Consider the following 26,046-nt stretch of genomic DNA (forward strand, 5'->3'; position numbering starts at 1 on the left):
GACCCTACAGAACACCGACTGCATTAGGCCACTCTACCAAGCCTGGGAGATGTAGCAGCTCTACCTAATACATAGAAACAAACACAGAGAGGCTGGCAAAATGAAAAGACAAAGAAATATGTCCTAAAAGAAAGAACAGAACAACACTACAGAAAAAGAACTAAACAAAATGAAGACAAGCAATCTACTAGATGTAGAGTTCAAAACACTGGTTATAAGGATGTTCAATGAACTTGGTGAGAATTCCAAGAGAATAAGAAAGGACATGTAAACCATTAAAAAAAAAAGTCAGAAATGAAGGATACATTAACTGAAATGAAGAATAATTTATAAGGAATCAACAGAAGAGTAGACGAAGCTGAGAATAAAGTCAGAGATTTGGAATATAAGGAAGCAAACAATACCCAATCAGAACAGCAAAAAGAGAGAGAGAGAATCCAATAAAATGAAGATAGCATAAGGAGCCTCTGGGACAACTTCAAGTGTACCAACATTCACATTATAGGGGTGCTGGAAGGAGAAGAGAGAAAGCAAGAAATTGAAAACCTATTTTTAAAAATAATGACAGAAAAGTTACTTAACCTGGTGAAGAAAATAGACATAAGTAGTCCAAGAAGCACAGAGAGTCCCAAACAAAATGAGCCCAAAGAGTTCACACCATAATTAAAATGCAAAAGGTTAAGGAAAAAGAGAGAATCTTAAAAGCAGCAAGAGAAAAGCAGTTAGTTACCTACAAGGGAGCTTCCACAAGACTATCAGCTGATATCTCAACAGAAACCCAAGCAAGGCCCTACAACCAAAATTACTCTACCCAGCAAAGCTATCATTTACAACAGAAGAACATAAAGAGCTTCCCAGGCAAGAAAAAAGCTAAAGGAGTTCACCACCACCAAACCAATAACACATGAAATGTTAAAGGGTCTTCTTTAAGAAGGAAAAAAAAAGATTAAAAATATGAACAATAAAATGGCAATAAATACATATCAACATTTAATCTAAAAAGCAAAATAACTGAACAAGCAGAACAGAAACACTCACACATACAGACAACATTTTGATGGTTGCCAGATAAGAGAGCGGTTTGGGAGGATAGGTGAAAAAGGTGAAAGGATTAAGAAGTACAAATTGATTGTTACAGAACAGTCATGAGATATAAAGTACAGCACAGGAAATATAGTCAATAATATTCTAATAACTGTGTACGGTGTCAGATGGGTACGAGATTTACTGGGATGATCACTTAGTAAGTTATACAAATGTCTAATCACTGCGATGTACACCTGAAACTAATATAATATTGTAATTTTATTTTATGTATTTAAAAAGTAAAAATGATTTAAATTTTTGAAAAGATAAAGTATAAGAAGCACAGACACCCAATGGAGCTTGAGAAAATTTAGAGGACACCTTAAACTGCCAACCAATGAGTAATAGAAAGAGTGCAAAGAGTAACAAGGACCACCAGGCTGGATAAACACCCAGAAAGACATCAGGAGGACCTCATCGTCTTCTCTACATATCTAATTCCTACCCAAACTCAAATTCCCAGATCAAATTCCTCCTCAATTCTTAAAGATTTCCCAAAGCACTCAAACCCACATGTCATCACTTCCTTCTCCCGACTCTTAGAGAAATGTGTTGTCCTAAATTCATTTGGTACTGGGTTGTGCTATCTAGTAAACTTTGTTCTGCTACTGATTTTTTTAAAGTCCATGTGCATTTTTAAAACAGAAAACAATAAATGAAAGTGTAAACATGAAAACTAAAAGATTATGTAGAACCTAGCCCAGGGTCAGTGCTTGGAAGCTGAATGAGGATTAAAATCAGAATGTGAAATTTTTAAATAGGCAAAGGACTCAAGTAGACATTTCTCCGAAGAAGATGTACAAATGGCGAAAAGCATGTGAAAAGATGCTCGACATCACTAGTCATTAGGAATATGAACATCAAAACCCAAGATACTACTTCACAACCATTAGGATGGCGATTAGAAAGAAATAAAATAAGAAGTGTAAGCAAGGCAGTCGGGGGAAAAATGGAGCCCTTGTGTTGGTGGGCATGTAAAATGGTTGTGGTTGCTATGGAAACAGCATGACAATTTGTCATTTGACCCAGTAATTCCACTTCTGGGTAATGCACAAAAGAATCAGAAGCAGGAACTCAAACACCCATCTTCACAGCAACAATACTCACAACAGCCAACAGAGGGAAATAATTCAAGTACCTACCAACAGAGAAACAAATAAAGTGTGGAATATTATTCAGCCTTAAAAGGGGAAGAAATTCTGTCCTGGCTGGGTGGCTCAGTTGGTTCAAGCTTGTCCCATACACCAAAAGGTTTCGAGCTCGATCCCCAATCGGGGTTTATATGAGAGACAACCAATCAGTGTTCCTCTCTCATCTCTCTCTCTCTCTCTCTCTCCCTCCCTCCCTCCCTCCCTCCCTCCCCTTTTTCTTCTCTCTCTCAAATCAATAGACATATGCTCAGGTGAGGATTAAAAAAAAAAAAAGGAAAGAAATTTTGACGTGCTACAACGTGAAGAAATCTTGAGTTGCTGAGTGAAACAAACCAGTCATAACAAGACAAAAAGTATTAGATCCCACTTATATTGAGATAACTAGAGTAATGGATTCATCGAGACAGAAGGCAGAATAGAAGTTAGCACAGGCTGGGAGGAGGAGGAACGGGGATTTATTGTCTAATGGGGACAGAGTTTCAGTGTTACAAGATGAAGAGTTCTGGAGACGGATGGTGGTGATAGCGCACAAAGTGAATGCCCTTAATCTTACGGAAGTGTGCACCTGCTCAGATGGATGCTTGCGAGTCCTTCATAGAGACCTGTCTTTCTGGCAGCTGGCCCAGAACCTTAGCAGAGAGGAAGTCTGTGATAAATTTTATGTCTGTATATTTTACCACAATAAAACAGACTAAGTAATATGTTTTAGGTCAGCGTGGGGAAGGAAAGATTTTTGCCTGAAGAAGGAAAGGCAATGTCACGTACTGGTGGGTGAGCCTCAAACCCTGTGCCACACCTGACCAGGTGAGGTGCTGTAGACAAGTTCCTGAATGTGTCCTGGCCTCCCTCAGTGTCCTCGTAAAATGGACAGAAGGGTCCCCCGTCCTAGAGCGCTCCGTCGGCATCCCCTCGGGATGGAAAGCGCTCAGCACCGTGGCTGCTGCAAAGCAAGTTCTCCACAAGTGCCAGCTGCTGCCAGCTGGTCTCCAGCGATGCTGACAATGAAAGCAGGTGCCCGCGCCAAGGAAAGCACCCAGAGGCTGGGCACCCGCGCAGGGCCCGCTCAGAGCCTGCCTCCTGCCCACTGAGTCTTTCCTTTGCTTCTGTGGCTCCTTTGTTTTCTTTCAGGAAACGCAATTAGTCGTGGGCGACAGGAAAGGAGGGGAAATTGGCAGAACAGAAGTCCGTGCCCTTTCACTGGCCCCTTGGTCAAGTCAAAGTTCCTTTTGAGAAACTCCCTCGGGGCCTCCCAGAACCACAGGAAAGGTGGGATTTTCCACACGCTGGCGGACAGGCGGCAGGGCTCTGCCACTGGGAGGGAGCGTGGGGAGAGGGAACAGAGGAATTGAGTCCAGAAACAGACTTCCTCTCCGCGGAAGGTTCTGGACCAGCGGATGGAAAGATGGATCTCTAAGGACTCGCAGGAAGGATCCACACTGAGCGAGAGAACCACTTCCCGACAACAGATAAAGGAGACGTGGACTCGGGAACAAAACCAACAACCCCGTACCACCACCCCACGAGGGGAGGGCCGGAGGCTCCACCTGCCACCCCTGTGCCAATCTCAACTATGAGTCACCCCCGAGCCACAGAGAAAGGAAGCCCTCCGAGGAGGCCAGTGTGTACTGAACCCTCCAACGAGGGACCCTTTGGTCCACCGCTGTGACCCCGGAGCAGGGCGCAGGGTGTGGGGCCAGAGTGACTGCTGAGTGAGCGGAGGAGGGAGAGACAGACAGACGGGGGACACGGAGTGGGCTGCTGGCTGACCTGACAGTACTAAGCTTTTCAGCACTTCACGGTGACTGCTTCCACATCAGGCCGTCGGTGTGAGTAGAAAGAGCGTGGAAGGACGCCCAGACTCTGGGTGACAGGGGACACTGGCCTGACACAGAGGTGCCCTGGAGAGGGACAGAGAGGTGCCCTGGAGAGGGGAGGACATTCAAGAACAAGAGGGAGGGAGTCACTGCCTCAGATATGACAGTGACATACCTTTTGTTTGTTGTTGTTGTTAATCCTCACCTGAGGATATTTTTCCATTGATTTTTAGAGAGAGTGGAAGGAGGGGGAGAGCCAGAGAGAGAGAGACATTGATGTGACCGCACGGGAATCGAGCCTACAACCGAGACACATGCCCTTGACCAGAATCAAATCCTGGACCTTCCAGTCCGAGGGCCGACGCTCTATCCACTGAGCCAAAGCAGACAGGGCAATTGTGACATATCTTAATGGAGGGAAGGAAAAACATTTAAAATTTGAAAGAAGAAAAAAAAGGCCTGATGTGAGGCTAAACATGAGACGATGATTATAATGTGATCATAGTGCCTAGCATGCTCAGTAAATGGTAGTTTTTATCATTACATTATCAATAAAACTGGCTCATACCTAAGAAAAACTGGGCACGAGGGTGTCCAACCTCACCCATAAAGAAAGAAATGCAAATATGAGCACCTCACCCATCAGACTAACAACCGTCAGAGTCCAGGGTACGGGGCGGAGGACGCGGGAGCTCCCCTGCACCCCCTCTCTCAAAATGTCCTGCTCTGGGATGACACCCTGCTCAGGTCCTCCTCATCCGAGTTAACAGAAGATGTCTAGACCCACAGGTTTTCAGAGCAGCATTATTCCCAAAGGACCAGGGACAACGTGTGTCCATCAAGAAGGAAACCACTTCCCACCAGTGAGGAAATTACACTGCCTTCCCCCGAGGACAAATACGTTTGTTACAGACGTGTCCGGCCTAGAGCATTGTGTGCCGACAGGGAACCACTCCAAGACGTACTGTTCAGTGAACAGGTCAAATCCACTGAAATGTAGTTATCACAACGCCGTCTCGTCTGCACAGCCCTAAGAACCATCGCCATTAGCCCGGTTTACTTTCGTATGGTCCATCCCTCCCACCGCAAAGTGAGGGCAGGCGCCGTGCGATCCTGTTTCTCCCCAGGACACAAGTGCTCAGATGTGAAGGCCGAAATGATGAGGTCCAAAGGCTCCATGCAGAGAATTCATCTCTGCAGATGGACTTGAATTTTCCACTGCAATGAGCTCCACCCCCAGCGCCTAGCGCCGCGTCTGGAGCATCGTCGGTTAACCGTGACCTCATGCGGACCTTTCCCCAGCACAAATCGTGACCCACCCAACCCCCTTGAACGTTTCAAGAAAGAATGAAAATCAGAGCGCACCACAATCTGGAGAAAACCGCCAAGATGTGAACAAACGTTACCTGTTTCTTCTGGTTTGATCCACCGAATAAATCTGCTTTCTCAGCCAACTGGAAAGAGAGTTGAGACACAGAGAGAGAAAGTTAGAAAACAGTACAAGTCTGAGTTCTATGGAGCAGGGACTAAGGACCCTGGGAAGGGATTTCCAACTTTCTAACTTGGAAAGCAGCTTCTTCCTTGTGGTCAAAAAACCTTACTGAGCCAAGAGGCCCCTTGGGCTGGTACAGGCTGGCGCTCCTTAACGGGTGAGTCCCTCCAATGATATCCATTAATCCCCAAAAAGCTGGTCAGAAAAGTGGTGAAATCGGAGGGCTTTCGTTTCCTGGGGGATGGACAAACCGAGTCAGACATCCATGATGCTGGCCAGACACTCCTGGTGGCAGGTGGAAAATTCTTGACCTTGCATCTGACTGCCCTTTGAGTCAGCTAGTGCCTTCTTGAAGCCTTTAAGGAGGAAGCCCTCTGGTCCTCCCCTCAAACACAACACCAGCGCAGGTCTCTGTGTCATTTCAAAGCACTCCGCATGCCAGCAGGCGAAGGCCAAGGCCAAAGCACCATACGGAGACAGCCTTTTCTGTGAGACACCGGAGGGTCCACAGCCACTACGGGGCATCTACTGCACATGGGACGCTCAATGAACCTCCATGACCAAACGTCTCCTTTTTCTTCCCTTCGCCCATGTTGGCTACAGGGAGCAGAATGGATGAGCGAGCGAAGACAGAGATAGACAGGCAAAGCCGATACCTCTCAATGATGGTGGGTGTGGACGCGCTCATCGCTTCTTGGTGTAAGATTTTCAAGCCAGAGAGCCACTTGGTTGCATCTTCCTTCGAGTCAGCTAGTGAGGTGAACGGGAACAGAATGCTGTGTTACGCTCTGGGAAGACCGCTGCTTGGAGACCTACTGACCCTGGCTCCCCGCCTCCCCAGCCCCATACAGATGGTGGGCGTGGGAGAAGCCTGTGCCCATTTGCAGTTGTGCAGCAGGGCACCAAGAAGGCATCTCCTTCATACCTGCAAGGTTCTGAGACCTGCTTTTGGTCTGAGATGAGGCCATGAGTCTATTACGAGCCTTCTATAGCAGAGGTGACAAGGAGGCATTTTTTTTAAAAGAAGTTTTAGCTTTTAACCCCATGCTAATGAATAGGACACAGGGCCTGGAATAATTTGTACCACAATCTTGAACAACCCTCAGCATTTCACCTGTTTCCAACCAAGGCCAGAGAGGAGGGTGGGAAGTAGGAGATGCTGATGCCATGAGGGAAGCGAGAACAAGTGGTGGTTAAGAGCTTGGCATCATCGCCAAGTCCCACCGCACCACTTCAGGGCTGTGCGACATTCAGCTGGTTACTTACCCCCTCTGTGCCTCATTTCCTCATCAGTGAAATGGAGCGAGCAATGAAAACACCTGATCTAGTCATTAAACATCTCCTAACCACCAGGTACCTTGTTGGTCCAGATAATATCAGGCCAACATTGCTGCTCTCATTCTTCCCGTGCTGATGAGGAGAAAACCAAGGCTCAGCAGGTTGAGAGAGCTGTTCCAGAGCCAATACAGGAGAAGCTGGGATGTGAATCGAAGTCTGCCCCATCTCTCTACCCGACCTTGAATTCCAGAGCTCTGGAAGAGGGACCCCAGAGTAGGACAGACTGGTATCCTGGGCTCCAAGTCTTGCTTGGTTTTTCCTGTTCTCCGACCAAGAACAGCAGCCAGGCTCTGCCTGAAGTGGGGTTAAGTGGACACAGCTCTGAAGATTCAGGGTCACAATCCCCTCTCTCCTGCCCCATCTCCACCACCCACCACACACCATCAATCAGACATACACTCATTATTCCCCAGACCCAGCTTGCTATTTCCTTAAATCCTTATACAGGGTGGGGCAAAAGTAGGCTTACAGTTGTTCATATGGAAAATAATATAATAATAAATAATAATACAAGATTAAACTGTTTCCCATACTCACAACTGTAAACCTACTTTTGCCCCACTCTATAGATGCAATGCTTTCTCCTTCTTCTTTCCTCCCAGTTGCTCCTGATGCCTCAAAAGCCAGGTTAAAAGTCACCTCCCCCTCTGCAGAGCCTTCCCTGGAAACAGACACTCAATACCCCTCAGCCCACTGTATTGTGCTTGGACTATTGCTCTTATCCCAGGGGACTGTAAGCTCCTATCCACACATCTGTCTCCCAAATACTATGAACTCCTTAAAGGCAGCAACTGTCTTACTCATCTCCAGAGCCCCACTGACTTCTAGCACAACCCAGTTCAGAGCACAGCTCAAAAGATGCCTGATGGGGGAAAATGAATGACAAATTAAATCGGCGACAGCTATTCGACCCTCCCTACATGACACGTGCCTACCGCTGCTCAGCTTTCAAAGCTTCCCCCCACTTTGGTCGACTTTTTTTTTCCTTCTAATGAATACATTTTAATAATAGGAAATACAAATAAAATTTCTAAACAGTTGCTTGTCTAAGCATGATTAAAATGAAAATGTTATTATAAAACAGATATTAAGTGAAATACATTTTATCAATAATGGTGCTCCCACTATCATTGATTGATTAATGTTCTCTTAAATACAGCTAATTTTGAATCCTTAGAAACTTCTATTTTTATTATTTTTTTATTTTTCCCCTTTATTGATAAAGATATTACAAATCGATCAGAAGCTCAAAACTCAGAGGGAAGATAAGGGAGGGTGGGGGTGAGGAGGAGAGATCAACCAAAGGACTTGTATGCATGGTCGACTTTTAATGGTATTAATTTTCCCTCTCATCAGCCATGATTGTGCATACAGTTCTAAGTCAGTAAGTTCTAGGATTGGCCCTGAAGGCAGCTCCAAGCTTCTGCCCTGAGTAACGCGCCTCAGCTTTCTCACAGTTCTTCAGCTGGCCTCCCAGAGGCCTGTCTGGCTTTCTGGTAGTTCACAGGGCTGACCAGAAATCTGACCTCCGGATACATATGTCTATATGTGTGCACATATATCTATGTGTGTGCACATATGCACACATGTGTGTGCATGTGTGCATGCATGTGTGTAGTATGCATATGTGTGTATGTGCATGTTTACTTGTGTGAGACATTAAGATTCCAGGATAGTCCCTTCAGGTCAGATAAACTGAATAAATGGTGTAGGCCGGCTCTGCTGAGCGAAAATGTAACTTGCCGTTAGCTCTCAGTGTGAGCCAGGCAGGCCCTTAACATAATCCTCACAACATCCCAATGGGCCAGCATTATGATTCTCCCCATTTCACAGCTGAGCAAACAGCAGCACAGGGGGCTGAGTAGCTTGCCCAAAGGCACACAGCTAGAAAGGGGCAGGGTTAGGATTCAACCCTGATGCCCCCAAACACATTAGTAAGAAGGCAGGTGTGAGCGCCCTGCTTCTAGAGAATGCCCTAAGAAGGAAACTGAGGCACAGGGAGGCAGAAAAGCACCCGGACGTGCACCCACTTGCTAAGCTGAGTGTGCTGAGGACGAACTGGGTGCCATACAAGATGGTGAAGCAGCAATCTTCCTTCTGGCGGACTGCCTTTGCACGCTCGAAATCCTTGGAGCTCTTCCCTGGGCGGATTTCCTTGATTTCCATGATATCCACTAAAAGAAAATGAACATGAACCAATTAGAAGCCGGAGTTCACTCCCCCGAGGATGCAGCCACATGCCTGCATCCCAGAAACGTGGCCCGGCTCCTTCATTCCCCAGCCCCTCAGCCCTGCCCCAACTGCAGGATAATGTGCAAATAAATAAAATGCTTATTGTCTTAAGCCACTAAGTATTGGCATAGTTCTACAGCAACAGATAACGGAGATAAGGAGGAATTCCACCTTGGCCCAGGGAGACCCCCTGCCCTGCCATGGGATAACTGTGCACTGTTACATGGAGACAAACTCGACTGGTCCCTTCCTCCCCTCTTTTCTGTCAAAAAGCACCTTTTCCTGGGATAGACCCTTTCCACGTGCTTCTCATGAAGCAGAGCCACCGCTCTCGACCTCCCACCACAATAAGCCAAAGACAGGTCCAAGGGTCCTGGAAATAACCGAAGTGCCCATCCCCGGCACAGTGATTAGTTCAGGGACGAGCACATGGCCCAAGCGAGGCCCATGAGAATCCTCCTGGGGCTTATTTGGCCAGAGCTGTTCACAAAATTTATCCCGCTGCTGCCAGCTGGTAGAACATGAGGCTGGGGGAGCAGAGATGGTGTGGAAAGGAAAGATTGAGCCCTGATGTGCTCTTTGAAGCCCTGGGTCCCTTGCCACCATAAGAGTCCTGGTACCTACATCTCAGTGCTTGAGCTGAACAAAGAAACAGGAAGGAGAGGTATTCCTGGAGAAGAGAGGGGAGGGAAGGAGATCTCAGCTTTGAGGCAGGGTCACGGAAGAAGGCAGATGAGGTCTAGAAGGTGGACGCAGCATCAGGGTTGGAATAGCAGGAACGGTGCCTGGCCATTCGCAGGCAGCAACAGGAGGGTGGGTGCAGAGGATGAAATCACAGACGAGAGGATGGAATGAACTACGTTTTCTGCTTTCCTACAGGATCTAGCTAGATTGAAAACACTAGCTAGATCCTGTAAGAGGGGACCAGAGTCATGAAGTAAGGTGGAAAGAATTTAAATAAACAACATTTGTTCTGCATCCTGTGAGTGGTGGCGGTCACACAGATCTATCCACGTGATAAAATTCCGTAGCACTATACACCAACACATAAAACAAAATAAAACACGAGTGCGCGTAAAAATGGTGAAAGCCAATTGAGGTCTGTAGTATATTTCATAATATTGTTGAGTGTCAATTTCCTGGGTTTATAACTATAGTTATGAAAGGCGTTACCAACAGGGGAAGCTGGATAAACGGTACACAGAAACTCTGTACTAGTTTTTCAATGCCTGCAGGAATCTAAAAGTGTTTCAAAATAAAAAGTTTTGAAAACCACTGATCAACGACAGGCGGCCCTATCCCTGGAAGGGGCGATGGTGTCTATAAACCTTGGGCAGGGAGAGGGGTGGAGGGTCCAATCCCCCTTCTTCCCCCAACCCTGAAACCTGGGAGTCTTTTCTCTTATCTTTAGTCCACAAAACAAACAAGCAACAAAACACAGATCCTTTGTGTGTTCTGAAATGCATAACCTTCTAGAAGGGAATGGGCACTGCTGATGCTTTGGCAATTACCTAAAAACATGAAAGGTATTCACATTTATTCTCAGAAATTACTCACCCACCCAGCTGACTGCTAATCAAGAGTCTAGTGGCTTCAAGCAAATATTTTCTTTTCCTATCTAATCTAACAATGATTACCTAACCAATGTCTTTCCCCATAAAATATCTCTAAGAGGGAATCTTTGAATTAGCCTACTGTGAGGTTTTTCTTCTTTGCAGCAACATTATAATAAAAATTTGAGTCTTGACCAGTGTGGCTCAATTGGTTGGGCATCATTCTGTGCAGAAGGTTGCCAGTTCGATTCCCGGTCAGGGCGCGTGCCCAGACTGTGTGCTTGATCCCTGGTTGGGGCTGTGTGCAGGAGGAGGCTGATCGACATTCCCCTCTCACAGTGATGCTTCTCTCTATATGTCCTTTTCCTTTCCTCACTCTATAAAAATACTTTAAAAAGCAGGAGTATTTATTAAGACCTTCCCTGACCACTCTTTAAAAAAATTTGACAGATGTCACCAAAAAAAATTTTCAGATAATGTAACATTATTGTCCTCAGGCAATCACCAAGTCTTATCAATTTTACTTTCTAAATTGCTCTTGAATTTGTCAGCTTCTATCCATTTCCAAGGCTAGCGCCACTGTTACATCTTGCCTGGCCTACTGAAGGAGCCAGAAGTTGCTCCCAGAACCATTTTTATGAAAGGCTCATGCCACTCCTGGGCTTCAAACCTTCAATGGTGCCTCCCAGCTGTGAGGACTAAGAACCAAGGCCCAGGGTTGGCCCTGCATGCCCTCCCCTTCCATGCTCCTGCCAGCGGCTCAATCTCAGAACCTCCAGGGGGTCGCACCACAGACATCAGCACACGCTGTTGGTTCTGCTAGGAAAGCTCTTAGCCTGGTTAGCTCCGAATTCTCCCTTCCAGCCTCAGCCCACTCACCACCGAACTCACAGAAAGCCCTCCATCCCCTCCTACTATACAGACCAAGCCCCTGTCCCCCACCCCAGGACCAGAGGCAAGTGCTTCCTGGTGAGAACCGTGGAGTCAGTGCTCCTTTCCTGGATGGTGCTCCTTCCCTCACCGTGTGCCCTACCTCAAGCAGAGATGGTGGTATCCGGTGCAGCCTAGTAAGTACCTGTTGACAGAGGGAGATGGGGACACAGACAGGGACAGCACTAAAAATGGGGCAGAGGGAGAGGGAGACAGAGAGAGACACACACACACAGATACGGACAAACACAATCGGAGACACCCACACAGGGCAAAAGAGGGACAGACACCAGAACGCAGAGAGGACAAGCCACTCAGACAAGGAGAGAGATGCAAGCAAACACACACACACACACACACACACACACACACACACACACACAAAGTCAGACAGAGGGAAAGCAACACATGGGACAGAAAGACAATGAAATACAAGCAGCCACCTAACGATGCAAAAGGCCCTGATGTGCCATACACTGTCTTTCACTTCAGCAAATGCAAGCATCCTGTGGAGGCCAGCCCTGTCCCAGGTGAGGGCTGCAGGCATCCACCTTCCTCCGCCAGGACTGGTCTCCCCCATTATGTCATCCTGACCCTTTCTGTCTCCTCCCCCCGCCCCATATGTACTGGCTTACTCATCATCATGCTTCTGAAAAGACTATGCTTCCTCCATTGAATTGCTTCTGCTCCTTTGTAAGCGGTCAGTTGACGATATTTGGGTGGGTCTATCTCTATGCTCTCTGTTCTGTTCCATTTCTATTTGCTCATTCTCTCGCTGACACCACAGTCTTGATAGCTATGGCTTTACAGTAAGCCTCGCAGTGGGGTAGCATCCGTCCTCTGGCTTTGTTCTTCGCTATTGTGCTGGCTCTCCGTGGGCCTTTTGCCCCTCCACATAAACTTTAGGGTCAGTTTATCAATAGCCACACAATAGCTTGCTGGAATATTTATTGAGATTGTGTTGAATCTGTAGATCAAGTTGGGAAGCGCTGACATATTGAAAATTCCTGTTCATGAACATGAACTAGCTATTCATCCTACTTTTAACCATCAGCCAGACATTCTGCTGAATGTACTTGGTTCAGGTCCTGAAGACTCTTACAGACACATCAGTCTCATCCTGGGTAAAAATAAAGGCAATGACAATTGTGTAAAACTCTTACAGTGCTAATGCTTTCTGAGTGAGGCAGGGATTCTTGTTCAGGTGTTCACTGGGCGGGCGGGTGAGAGGGGGGGACGCTCACAGGAGAAGGAGTGTGGGAGCAGGTCGGGGCGGAAGAAAGCTAAATTAGGCTGCGGTCTTCAGCCTGTTGGCACAGGGCTCTGAACCATGGATCCAGAGCCCCATGAGTTCTCTTGGGGGCAGGAGGGCTGGCCTCATGTTCTCCCTGCCTTCAGCAGCTGCGTGTGTGGGATGGAACGGGGGGGGGGCGGTGTACAGGCCTGCTAATGCCATCTGGGTGGGCCAAGACAGCACCTCTGCGCTGACTTCTCAATGCTCACCACACTGTGACGCAGGTACACTGACTGCCCCTAGCTTATAAATGAGGAAACTGTGGCATGGAGTCCCCTGGCCAGGGTCACCAGCTGGCAAGTGGAAGAACCAGGATTGAACCCTTATATTGCTTCTTGTGGTCAAGCAAGTGACAATGAGAAGCAACATTAGGATATGCGGCCCTCGCCCCACTGTGCTCCAACAGGAAGGCCCACCGCACTCGCGCACACACAGGCTGCCTCCTGCCCACATCAGATCCCATTTACGTGACTCATCCCCAGACTGCCTCCCTCTCCACCTCCCTGAATTGACGCGGCCGGCTATTTTTAAGTCTGTGCTATAAAGTTCCTTACTAGCACCGTTTGCATTTATAGGTTTACTTGTTCACCTGTGTATCTGCTCCCTCCTCTAGGCCCCAGGAGAACAGCGACTGTGTCCGTCCCTTTACAAGCAGAGCCTCACAGCCGCCTACCTCAGGGCCTGGCTCAGAGCAGAAACGCAGACCTCTGTGGAACGAGCGAATTAGGTTTCTCGGGTGTCTTGGTTTGGTTTTCCCCAGAAACAGACCCTGGGACAAGGACTTGAGCACAAGCAGTTAATTTGGGAGGTGATCCCAGAAAACAGCAGTGGAGGAGCAAGCTGGCGCCCACGGGGCCCTCTGACAGTCTTCACTTCACTGAGAAGCGAGGGAGCTGGGGTCTTTACCCCGCAACCCCTACCTGCTGTAGGCCAAGGGCTGCATCTGGGGCCTTAACTCTCCAGGCCTCAGGCAGAGGGCTGCAGTGTTCACACCACGCTGCCCTCAGCTTGCAGAAGAGAATGCTACAGCAATCGGGGTGAGCCCTCAGCAGCCTCTGCTAGGTCAGACGATCCATTTCTGTGCCACCCGACGGGGTGCAGGGATCATTATGTCTGAGGGGGCAATGGCCCACTGTCTCTCCAGTTTAGGCAAAATGGTGATGAATGCAGACAAATACCAGTTACTGAAGAGATCAGCTTCCCTTGGCTCCCTCAGCAGAGCCACTGCAGGGAGACGGGACAAGATGTGACTGCCCCGTATACCCAAAGGTAGTCCCAAAGGTATCTCAGACCAGCAGGTGGGTCTGGAATTACAGATATCAGTGTGTTCTCGTTCTCTCTCTCTCTCTCTCTCTCTCTCTCTCTCTCTCTCTCTCTCTCTAATGTCTTTATTAAGATAATAGAGGCCCGGTCTAATTAGCATATTATGCTTTTATTATTATAGATAGTTCACACACTATACAACTCATCCACTTAAAATGTACAGTTCAGTAGCTTTCAGTGCATTCACAGACACCACCACGGTCAATTTAACACATTGCGGACGGATCACGAGAATTCTCATGTTTTCTGTTCTAAGGTTTGTGGCCAATCATGAGAATTCTTTAAAAAGATATTAGCTTATAAAAACATGCAATAACATCAAAATGCAATGGGTATTTAATTTTAAAGCATGCCTTTAACATTTATGTAAAACGTTTTTTGTACTCGTTCAATAGAAACTTATCTGGCCACTGGGTAAAGCTAGCAATAAAACTACGGGGCCGCAATGTGTTTTAAGAACATTTTCATCAGCACAGAGAAACCCAACCCTTTAGCTGTCACTCCCCACCTTCCCCTCAGCCCCACACCAGCCCCTGTGTAAATCTGTCTCTACAGATTTGCCTATTCTGGACATTTCATATAAATGGAATCATGTAACATGTGGTCTTTTGTGCTTCGCTTCTCTCACTCGGCATAATGTCCTCCAGGCTCATCCATGCTCTAACCCAGGGGTCCTCAAACTACGACCCGCGGGCCACATGCAAATACAAATATTGTATTTGTTCCTGTTTTGTTTTTTTACTTTAAAATAAGATACGTGCAGTGTGCATAGGAATTTGTTCATAGTTTTTTTTTAACTGTAGTCCAGCCCTCCAACGGTCTGAGAGACAGTGAACTGTTTAAAAAGTTTGAGGACCCCTGCTCTAACCTGTGTCAGGGCTTTGCTCCTTTCTGTGGATGAATAATATTCCATTGTCCAATCACCCACTGATGGACACTGGGTTGTTTCCACCTTGTGGCTATGAACATTCACATACAAGCCTGTATTTGAACACCTGCTTTCAATTCACCTGCTTTCAATATCTCCTCAGAGTGAAAAGCAACCCTCCACTGACTACACCCTCAGGGCTGCAGGGGAAATGGTGAGGTTCCCAGCCATCAACCTGAGCCGGAAAGGTGTAAAGTCACCTGCTGAGCATGAGCCTGTGGCTGGGGCTCCATGAGAAGACAGAGATGGAGCCCCCACCAAGCCCTTCACAGCTGTCACTACCACTTCCCAGGCCTCCTGCGTGGGCAGGGGCCAGCTCCATGGGCACCAAAGACTGCCCACTCTTTGGCCACCCCCTTGATTGACAGGAGCCTCAAGAAGGCAGGAAGCAAATCCCTCACCAGCGGGGATGGTTTTCTATGGTGGTCAACAGTCTGAGGGGCCTGCTGAGCACTTTGGTTGACGTGCCCTGCACTTGATCTTAAAACCACTCAAGGGCACCCATGGGGTGTGGAGCAGGGAGGAGGGAAGGCCTTTAGCACTCAAACAAGTTAATCCCAAACCAACGTATTGACCAGCGCTGGGGTTGCAAACTCACATGTTCCCAGAGGCTTTCTAAGTCATAAGAAGCTTGTGGCTGGTGGTTAGTGGATGGACTCAGGAACCAGCCCACCTGGGTTCAAGTTCAAGGTGGCTTCAGGCAGGAGCTTCACCTCTCCATGCCTCCAGGTGACCAATCGAAGCACTAAGAGCTCTTTGAGGATTAAATGAGTATGTGTCTGTGTCTGTGTATGCACATGTGTGTGTTAAAATAGTGCCTGATTTTAACTCATAAAGATGTACGAACTTCTAAACTCTTATTAGCTATTATTTTTAAGATTAATGCAATTGAACAAAGCTGCTCATGTAAGGCATGAGAAAAACAATCTCTCGATTTATCTATTGTGGGAATTGAAGAGGCAGATCCATGTGTCCTACTGTGGGAAAAAACTCCACAACGGCATATGTAGATAGGATCTGGATGTATGTGCCTGTGTCTGTAGGTATTTGCTTAACCACATGTATGCACACACGTGTGCATGCAAATATGATACACAGGTGTCCATTGCTACGCAAATTCTCACTATCTGAATATCCACTATAACCTCTAAACATTGTTGACCCCAAATGCACCTGCGCTGAGACCACACCTACAGGCACCCAGGAGAATACCGGTGTGTATCAGCTGCAACAGGCGCTTCAAGTCCAGTGCTTTCGTGTTGAAAGTCATCATGCATCTAACTAACCCAAGGTCCCGCCCGCTTAGTGCGTCTTTCTTGAGCCCTAGCATTGCCTTCCAACAAGCAAACGACCAGAGTCCAATTTAGATGACATCTGTAGTATTTTTCACAGACTATTTCATTGCCGTGTCTATGAAGTTACAGAGTAGAGGACAGAATAAGAAAAAACGAATTTCAGAACCAATACCATAGAGTATCCTATGGAATTTTCACAAACATGCCCAGTAACAGTGCATTAAAGTGACAAATGATTAGATATTTGTTGCTGTCAATGCAGACGTATTTGATGCGCTGGTTTCTAGACGTTTAAGGGTGTTAAGCAATACTGGGCAAATCTGATCAGTTGGTTAACGCACTACATTTGTATCCATGTAATAAGGACGTACTATACTGCTGTGCTGTCCAAAAACGATGCTCTCCATCGCGTGTTCAGGAATGCAGTGGGCTCAGCTAAGAAGGGATGCCTGTGTCTGTACAAGTGCATGTGTGTCTAAAAGTGTGAGAAAAGGTAAAGAAAAAAAATTACCACCAATTTGCACTGGTTAGAATTTTTGACACACAGTCATTCAGATGACTGACTTTATTCTCAAAGTGGGCTGTGGTGGCCAGAGCTCAGACCCTGCACGCTGGTTCGGTGGGGCTCAGCAGCCGTGCTTCCTGCTTGAAGAAGTAAGATAACAGCCATAGCAGCAAGACCTCATCTTTGCACAACCCTCCCCCCTTCCCAGCGTCACCTGGTCTTCCCCAGGTCCCGTGACCGCCCGCTGCCCTCCCCACCAGTCACCTGCAGGCGCACAGTTGGGTTTTCAGCCCCCTCCCTGCTTAACTCTACCACCCACTTTGCTGACAGTCCACATGACCCTGTTCTTCAAACTCCTGTTTCCTCTCTCCTCCCACTGTTGATTCTGGGCCCCTCTCAGGCTGCCCGCCACCCCGCCTGGACTTCCTCCTACCTTCACACCAGGCACGTGGCCTTTTTCCCAATTCCCATACTCAACCTCAAGGGGTACCATCTGCCAACAAGCTTAACAAGGCATCTTCAAGGAAGTGCCAGACGGATTCATGGGGAGAAGAGACAGCCAAGGCTTGGCCTGTGCACCTTCCCACATGAAGCCCACCCTCCTCTCCTACTTTCTGTCATTCGATCAGCCAGGTAGTGACTGAGATCACGCTGAGAGCGAGCGGGGATGAAGCAGACAGGCCCAGTCCCCACCCCCGGAAGCTCAAAGCCTGGAAGGGAGGACAGACCCTGTCCAAACCGGCACATGAACACGTCAACCTACATCTCAGAGGAGCGAGCCACCATCTACACTGGGACTGCTCCCCAGCAGTGGGGAGAAAGGCTTCTCTGAGGGCAAGCGTCTTGGCTGGGTTCTGACGGCTGGAGTGAACCTGGTGACGGGACAGGAGGGAGCCCTGGAGAGCAGAGACCTTCAAGTCCTTGCTCGGCTCCACAAAGGCAGGTGGGGGCTTGGGCAAGTCACCTCTGCTCCTTCCTCACCTGCACACACAGTGATAACAAAACCTCCTTCACTGAGCTGTTCTGCGACCAAGATGCAATTACAGGAGCTAAAAGCTCTGTGGTCCCAGGAGGTCTCAGTCAAGCTGAGATTAGCTACTGGGATAAACGTTCCCTCATCCACCTTTCTACGACACCTTCACCACGGCTGGTGGTTTCACTTTGTCTCAGCGCCAGGTCTCGGGAAGGACCCTGCTTGAAAAACCCAGGGGCATGGGTTCTTTCAAATACATAGCGACAGCTGACCTTGAAGCCAGAAAAAAAAAGTGTGATTCGCTGCAGCACACGTCGTTAGAGAAGGTCTAACCTGGGAGAGCAGAAAGAGCCCAACTTTACAAGAATCTAGCAGACATGCGCTTCAAGTCGAACTCCACCTACCCGAACTATGCGACGTGAGGTGGGTTTCTTTATTCTGGCTCTGCCTCTGCTTTCTCATCTGTCAAATGGGGAAACAGTATCTATCCCACAGGTAAGATATACCTAAAAGAAGTTGGTCAGACGTAAACTGTTCTGTGAGTTTTATATATTAAAATCATTTGAAAGCCTAGAAATGGAGGGACTGCCCTCGTCTTTGTTCAAAAATAATGAACAATTGCTGAGACTATATGGGCGGCCAGTGGACAACACTCCAGCCTCACACTTCCCCGTGGAGAGACCCAATAACAACACGCAAATAATTAGGTAGCGGTTACTGTGAAGCTGTGTAATCACCCAGAAATGTTTGCTGGGCCGTCTGGTGGGTGTTTAAGAGTTTTAAGTGATCCTGGAGAAACCGACCAAGCTTCCCTTTCCTCTGGGGACTCCCTCTCCCCAGCCGAGCAGGGAATTCGCTCCAACAGGAATGTCTGCAAGAAGGAACTGGGCATGCCCAGCTCAGCCTTCTAGTCCAGATATGGTTCAATCTATGCCCCAGGAACCACAGGCTCTGCCCTACTCCCTGCGGGCAGCTGCTTCTAAGATGCCTCTGGGCATCCCACAGTCCCAGTGACAGAGTGAGCCAGTCAGGGGTCAGAGGCCACAGACTCTCCAGGCAGCTCAAACACAGAGCAGACCTTCTCAGCGCCATTCACCAGTTACCTGTGTCTTGGTTCTCTATTGTTTCCACACTTGGGAAGAGGAGAGAAACGGGAGCTTTATGACCTGGCCAGTTAAAACCCAAACACGGACCATCAGATAATTCTTTACATATTCACTGTTATAGTGTCACCCAAATTTGATGTCTACTCCCTCCTGCTGAAAACAAAATGAGAATAATTTCATGCATGCGACATGCGAGATGACTTTAAATGGCACACAGATTGTGTTATGTCTTAATTGTGATGTATTTTCATGTGACTTGGAAAAATACTCATCTAGCTCCTCTAAATGATGAGATCAAAATTTCTTCTTTATAAATTTAAGTTAAAAAGAGTAAGTCAATTTTAAGACATGTATTAGGTGTAAAACAGATGGAATGCAGAAAAGACAAAATCGTTAAGGCATGGAAGGACTTCTCACTTTATACAAAGCTTCTTAAAATGTTAATTTGTTTTGCTTTAAACCAGTTCTGCATATCAAAACTACACAGGAGAGCCTCCTATATGAAAATAAAATACAGATTTCCCTTCCCCCCACCCTCCCAGACTGACCAGTTTTTACTTTTGGTTTTTTTGGAGCCATATACTTCTGTTTCTGACACTATTTCTCACATTTCGGTCATTTGATTATCAACTTTATAAAGCTTGTCATATCTGCGTAGCACTGGCACTGTTTGTCTAATATTTGTCTTAAAATCAACTCACCCTTTTCACTTGAAGAGCTATATTTTAAGAATAAGTTTATGCCTTTGGTTAAAAAAAAAATCTCACCCAACTATATTTATAAAAGCATAATATGCTAATTCGACTGGACGACCTTCCAGACCGAAGCCAGGGCTACAAGGGAAGCCGGTCCCGGGTGCCTGCTGGCAGCTGGAGAGAAGCTGGTGCCGGCAGCTGGGGGAAGGAAGGCCTACTCTTGCACAAATTTCGTGCATCGGGCCTCTAGTCCTATATTATAGGAATTGTAAACTAACCCTTTGAGTGCCAACCAATATCCTAGGAACTATGCTAAAATTGCCAAGGCATTTTTGCTGATTTTACAGCAGTTTAGGAAAAAAATTATGAATCGCAAGTAAATGAAGTTACATATTCAAAAACTGAAGGAAACCTTTACTACATTTGTTTTCATCTTTGGCATATATTGTCTGCTGACTGTATTATAAAATACTAGTAGAAAAAAATTTGAACAAAACATATAAAGTTAAAATAGAGGGACACCTTTCTCCAATATCTTCCACAAAATCATCATCTTCACAGCAAGAATTGACATATTTAGCAATATCATCATCACTAATAAAAGCAGACTTAGAACTGGACGCCATTTTGAAGCTTTAGGGCTACAAAATCTGAGGAAACTTCATAAAATCGTAGTACCTGTGAAAAATTAGGCAGATAAATGCCAGCGGTCAATTCAGCATCATAAGTAATCTGCACTTAGGTGCCATCTGTCAATAAAGAGTGAACTACTGGCATCTAACAGTGACACTGCAGGAGGAGCGCGATCGCGCTCCCGGCACTCTAGGGGCTAAAGTCAGTGGGAACGGGACAACTGACTAAATTCTGCGTGGAAGCTGTGTATGCCTAAGGTATGGCCCTCAGCACAGCTCTGCGCTGTAAAGGGAGAGAAGCAGTGGTTAGAGGGAGTGAGGCCGAGTGAGCCACAGAAGGACTCACAGAAAGAGACAGAAGGCAGAGGCGCTGGCTACCTCGGGGAGCGGTCAGATTCGGAGCTTGGGGACAGTCTAGATCCAACCTGGTAAGGGTGGGGGTCATGTGTAAATTTGAGCCTATACCCACCATTTGTGCGTCTTACCATATGTATGTGATATCTTATTAACGAAAACGTATGTCTTTCAGAAAGAGACGCATTCAAATGTTAGAAATAGAGGTGGGTGTGGCTATTAGGAGGGAACCTGAGGATGGAACTGTTCTGAATATTCACTGTGGTGGTGGGTGCAAGAACCAACACGTGACAAAATTACATAGAACTAAGCACACACACAGAGCACAGGTAAAACTTGGGAAACTGAGTAAAACTGGCAATGGATTGAATCAATGCCAATATCCTGGCTGTGATTTCACACTATAGTTTTGAAAGGGAAATTGGGTCAAGTCTACATGGATCTCTCTTTATGTGAATCTACAATTATCTCAGATTTTCAATTAAAAAATAGAGTATCGCCCTGACCGGTTTGGCTCAGTGGATAGAGCGTCGGCCTGCGGACTGAAGGGTCCCAGGTTCGATTCCGGTCAAGGGCATGTACCTTGGTTGCGGGCACATCCCCAGTAGGGGGTGTGCAGGAGGCAGCTGATCAATGTTTCTCTCTCATCAATGTTTCTAACTCTCTATCTCTTTCCCTTCCTCTCTGTAAAAAATCAATAAGATATATTTTTTAAAAATAGAGTATCAAAAAAGTAAAAAAAAACAAACCACCCCACACATACACACACACACACACACACACACACACACACATGCTTACCCCAAACACATGTTCTCCTTGACGTGATCAGGAAGGCCATAAAGGACCCTCGAGGGAATTGTGTCCTTGCCACTGACTTGTGTTCCCTGGGCGCTGCATGGAAAGCATGCTTTGCCTTGGCACCCGGGGCACAGTCCCCCTGGGGGACACTGGAGAGAGCATTCCTCACTCCCACCCCATAGGCCACCGCACCATCCTAGAAGCCAGCTCTGCGCTTTCTGCCACCATCAACACTATTTCTAGCCAGACCAGAAATAGATGCTTGTGCTGCCTCCTGATAAGGCAGCCATTGAAACCCAGAGGAAGTGGCATTGCTGGGCCTGGCGTGGGGGCCCACCCATTCGCAAAGGACAAAGACAACCGAGAACACAGTTTCTATGAACGTCTGCAAGGAATCCAAGTGTTCTCAGCCCCCACAGAAGAGCAAACACAAACCCCCGCCCCTTTCATCAACAGCCTCTCATTTCGTCACACCCTTCCCCACCGCAGTCCAGCCAGCAGCACTGCCCAGAAACATACGCTCATTCTTCGAATCTGATGGTTTGCCCTTCATTTTTTATAGGGAAAGAACCGTTCTGAGAACATCGACAATTATCTCCACTTTGACCACTTGGGGTAAAGAAAACTCTAGAAGTTGACTGATATTGAATCCTCCCATGGAAAATGCTGGTCCTCATCCTCCTACCTGGGACCTTTTGGCTTCAGAGGAAACCAACGAGGAGAAAGAGAAGGGGAACCATGTTTGTAGAAACACCTAGCACAGCCAGGCAGCAAACCAGAGATTCTGATACAGGTGTGCTCAGAGGAGGCCGAGATGGCCATCTGCATTTCCCAGAGAGGGACAATGAGGCAGAGGTTCAAGGACTTGTCCAAGGCCACACGGGTCCAGCCAGGATTCGAACCCCAGCGGTCTAGCTCCGAAGCCTGCACTCTTACCCACTGCGTAGGGAAAGATGCGTCCTTTCCAAGGAATACCTCCCCCTCTCAGACCTCGCCCTGGCCTGGTCGGTCCTGCTGGATCTTTCCACTCAGACGCGTCCTCAAAGGATCCTGGCCCAGAAGGCCCCGTGGGCAGCGGCAGCTCTGGGAGTGTGTGGTCCACTGACCACTAGCCAAGTGCCTAGTGTCCATCATCTCAGTGGTGCCTCCCTGCCACCCTAAGAGGCGAGTGGCCACTGCTACCAACACCCCCAATTTGTAAGAGAGGAAACTGAGGCTCCAGCAGGTTAGGTGAGCTGGGGTCCAGCTCCAGAGACGGGGCTCTCCAAGGCCACCCACACCCGCTTCTGCGGAGACTGACCTGCCAACTCTGCCAGCAGAAAACGGAACGCTGCCAAGGTCAAGCCCAAGGGCAAAGACGCCTGATGTGGACAGAACAGACCAGGCCCTCCCTAGGGAATATTTATTAGGTGCCAGAGCTGACTTCACCACCTCCTGGATCCTCCCTCCAACCGTAGGAACAAACCCCTTTTCCAGAGACGGCTCAGGAAAGTGAGGTCATCCACTCGGGGCCACCTGGCTGAGCCGCGATGCCAAACACAACACAGCAGTGCCTGGGGGTGTCTCACGGAGCCCTGCGGACAGGCGAGCCCAGCCCTCCCCTCCCCATTGCCAATTTCCAGCCGGCTGCTCCACAGCGGCCCCTCAGAAAACCCTGGGGCGGACAGGGTTGACTCTGGCTACCGGTGCGTACTTTCTATGAAGCCAAGTGTCCACGGGCAGAGAGAGATGCCAAAAGTATTCAGGGTTTGCACTGCCGATGCCAGTGATTAGATAAAGCAGGCAGAAATGCCCTTTCCATTTGTCAGTCGTCAGAATAGGCCTGGGGCTTCCAGACACCTCCCGGTGCACCAGCAGGGACTGGGCCACACTGGCCGGACACTGCAGCTGACCGATGGAGCCATGACCAAGGGGAAGGGCTCAGAGGGACGTGGACAGCCTACACGAGGAGGGCCTGGTTCTAGAAGCCCTGTCAGAGCCTGGTGAACACACCACACCCCTGGTCCTGTCCCGCACCCCACCCCCGCCACCCCGCCTGGTCAAGAAAGCCCGGCATCAAGAGGTAACGTCCTCCTTCTTAAAGGGGCGATTTCATCCTGGGCTTTCACGGGGTCCTTAAACCCCAAAGGTGCCCTCACACTGCAAGTTTCGCCTGTAGGGAAGGAGCCCAAGGGCAGGAAAGAGCATTCCCCTCAGCTCCAGGCCCAGCTCAAACGCCCCGTCAGGGAGGGCTTCCCTTCCTCTTCTGACTTCCCCTTTCCTGGCTCCCATCGCATTGACGGTAATTACTCATTGCCCTGCGTTAGCGCTGCAGCCCAGCACCCTGCGAGCTGGGCACACCATGGGCACACCAGGGGCCTTCAAACAGCTCCTGCTGGGCACGCCCGGACCTCTGGCACACGACCACCCTCCCATTCTGGCACTCGCCCTGCTCCCTCACAGCTAGCGGGGCACCCACAGTCCCACCACCAGACAAGGCAGGGCTCTGTCTCACTCCCCAGCTTTGTAGGAACGGGGTCTGGCCCTCCCTATGCTCGCAGTCAGCTCCACCTCAGGCTGTTCACCGAAGTGTAACTAAAATGGCAAATTCTTCTAAAAAAAGGAAAAGAAGAGCAAGCATTAGGAGATATTCATTCCTTTTTTGCCGGTTGCTTAACCTGAGAATCACTCCTGTAAATCGGCTACTGTGTGGAGGAAAGGACAGGAAAGGGATGCTGGCAAGGTCTACAACCACCACGATTATGAGGGCTAATGTCCCCCACGTAGTCACAAGGAGGCACTGCAGAAGGCTTTGCATGCATTTCCTCATTTGAGGTTTACGATAGCTCCACAGCATTATTCTCCTTACTCCCGTTTAACAGGAGAAGTCTGCAGCTGAACGACTATAAAGCCCACAGCTGGTAACTGTCTCCAAGCTCCCGAGCCCAGGGGTGCCGGGTTCCTGCGAGGCAGGGCCTGCGGAAGCCAGTCCCTCTGCTGGGGGCAGAGAAGGGCCCGCTGCCCCTGCTTTGCCTTTGCAAACGAGTCTTCACTGTGGTTAGCGAGCCAGCCCTTCATTTCCCCACCAGGCTGAGTTTTGCAAACTTAGGGGTGGGGGGTGGCAGTTCCTGTTGCAGCCAGCTAGAAGGTGAGAATCTTCCTTCCCTCTAGAGAAGGCAGAACTGGGGCAAGAGGGTCCCTCAAGGGGGTCTGGCGCAGGCAGGTCCCTCCCAAGCACCCCTTGCACAAGATCTGAGTCTGCCCAGAACACTTGTCTGGCTCCATAGTCTGGGGCCAAAACCCACAAGCTGCCTACTCCTTTCCTAGCATTTGCCAGGGACCCAGCTGGGCTCCCAACTGGACCTCGGGCTCAGACAGGGGTCCACAGCCCAGCCCCACTATGGTGTGGCCACCCTGACCCCTGGCTCCCATTTCCCCAGTCAGATGGAGACACAACCAAGGAGCTTAGCAAAATGCAGAACCCAGAGCTTGTGCTAAGCGCTGCTATCACCTTCCATAGATCATCACAGTAATGGCCGTGCCCATCCACTCATTCAGGCAACAGAGAACTGCTGAGGGCCCCTGTGCCTGGTATATTTGGGGAAGCTGGGGACAGGCAGTGAACCAAGTAGACCAAATCCTGCCCCCGAGGAATTAAGGGGGGTTAGACTGATAAACAAATCAATACATGTTCCTTCTGGTAGTGGAAATGCTGTAAGAATTAAACCAAAGAAGAGTGAGGCACGGGGGACATAGGACAGGGAGAGGAGCTCTGGTAGCAGGTGTGATCTGGGAAGCCTCCCGGAGGAGGTGCCCGCGAAGCTGAGGCTTGAGAGAAGTGAGGGCAGACTGTGGCGCATGTGTGGCAGGAATAGTCCAAGAAGAGCCAACACCAAGTGCAAAGGCCCAGAGAGGGGAAAGTGCATGGTGTGTTCTAGGAAGAGCAGGAGGCCACTGGCCGGGACACAATGCATGTGCTCCCTGGAGCCCACATGGCCCCTGATGCCTGCCTGCCTCGCCTCTCCTGCCTCCACACTCCGATGACACTGGCTCTGCATCCATACATCCAGTCATTCCACCTGTCTGGAGCCCACACCTGTACCGTCTCTGCACCTGCCTGAAGTCCATCCCCTCACCTTTCTCATCCCTCCCCACTGTCACCCACTGTGTTACCAGCCCCTCTAGGGTCCTCTGGAGTTTGCTGCAGCCCTTAGTGGGTGGTCTTGCCTTTATGTATTAAGTTGTCTCCCTGCTCCTCAAAAGGCAGAATGAGGCCGCTGGCAAGCGATTTGGCAATCACCAAGTACCCCAGAAATGTACACTCCAGCCCATGGAGATTCCACCACTCGGCACACACCTGCCCAGAACTCCCACCCCGCTGACTGCAGCGCTGCCTACAACTGCAAAGGAGCAAGGGGATCAACGTGAATGCCCGGCATTGGAAGAGTGAGCGAACGGGTCTGTCATCAATGGGGCTCGCGGTGGCAACGTGTAGAAGATCAGTAAATTGATGTGGATAAATCATAACCACTCAATGCAATGTGGTGTTCTGGATGGATCCTGGG

General features: G+C 48.6%; 1 protein-coding gene across 2 annotated transcripts in view; it reads right to left on the reverse strand.

The window, feature by feature from the left end:
- The window catches only part of PLCG2 (phospholipase C gamma 2), a 138,447-nt gene that overhangs the window by 76,442 nt on the left and 35,959 nt on the right, over positions 1-26,046 (reverse strand). For both annotated transcript variants that reach the window (XM_059667292.1, XM_059667291.1), the window contains exons 3-5: positions 8,912-9,055; positions 6,200-6,293; positions 5,458-5,505 (exon numbers count right to left, since the gene is read on the reverse strand). In XM_059667292.1, the coding sequence (XP_059523275.1) occupies positions 5,458-5,505; positions 6,200-6,293; positions 8,912-9,055 (286 nt within the window). The remainder of the gene's footprint in view (positions 1-5,457; positions 5,506-6,199; positions 6,294-8,911; positions 9,056-26,046) is intronic.

The sequence above is a fragment of the Myotis daubentonii genome, chromosome 15 (genome assembly GCF_963259705.1).
Source record: "Myotis daubentonii chromosome 15, mMyoDau2.1, whole genome shotgun sequence".
Lineage (NCBI taxonomy): Eukaryota > Metazoa > Chordata > Mammalia > Chiroptera > Vespertilionidae > Myotis > Myotis daubentonii.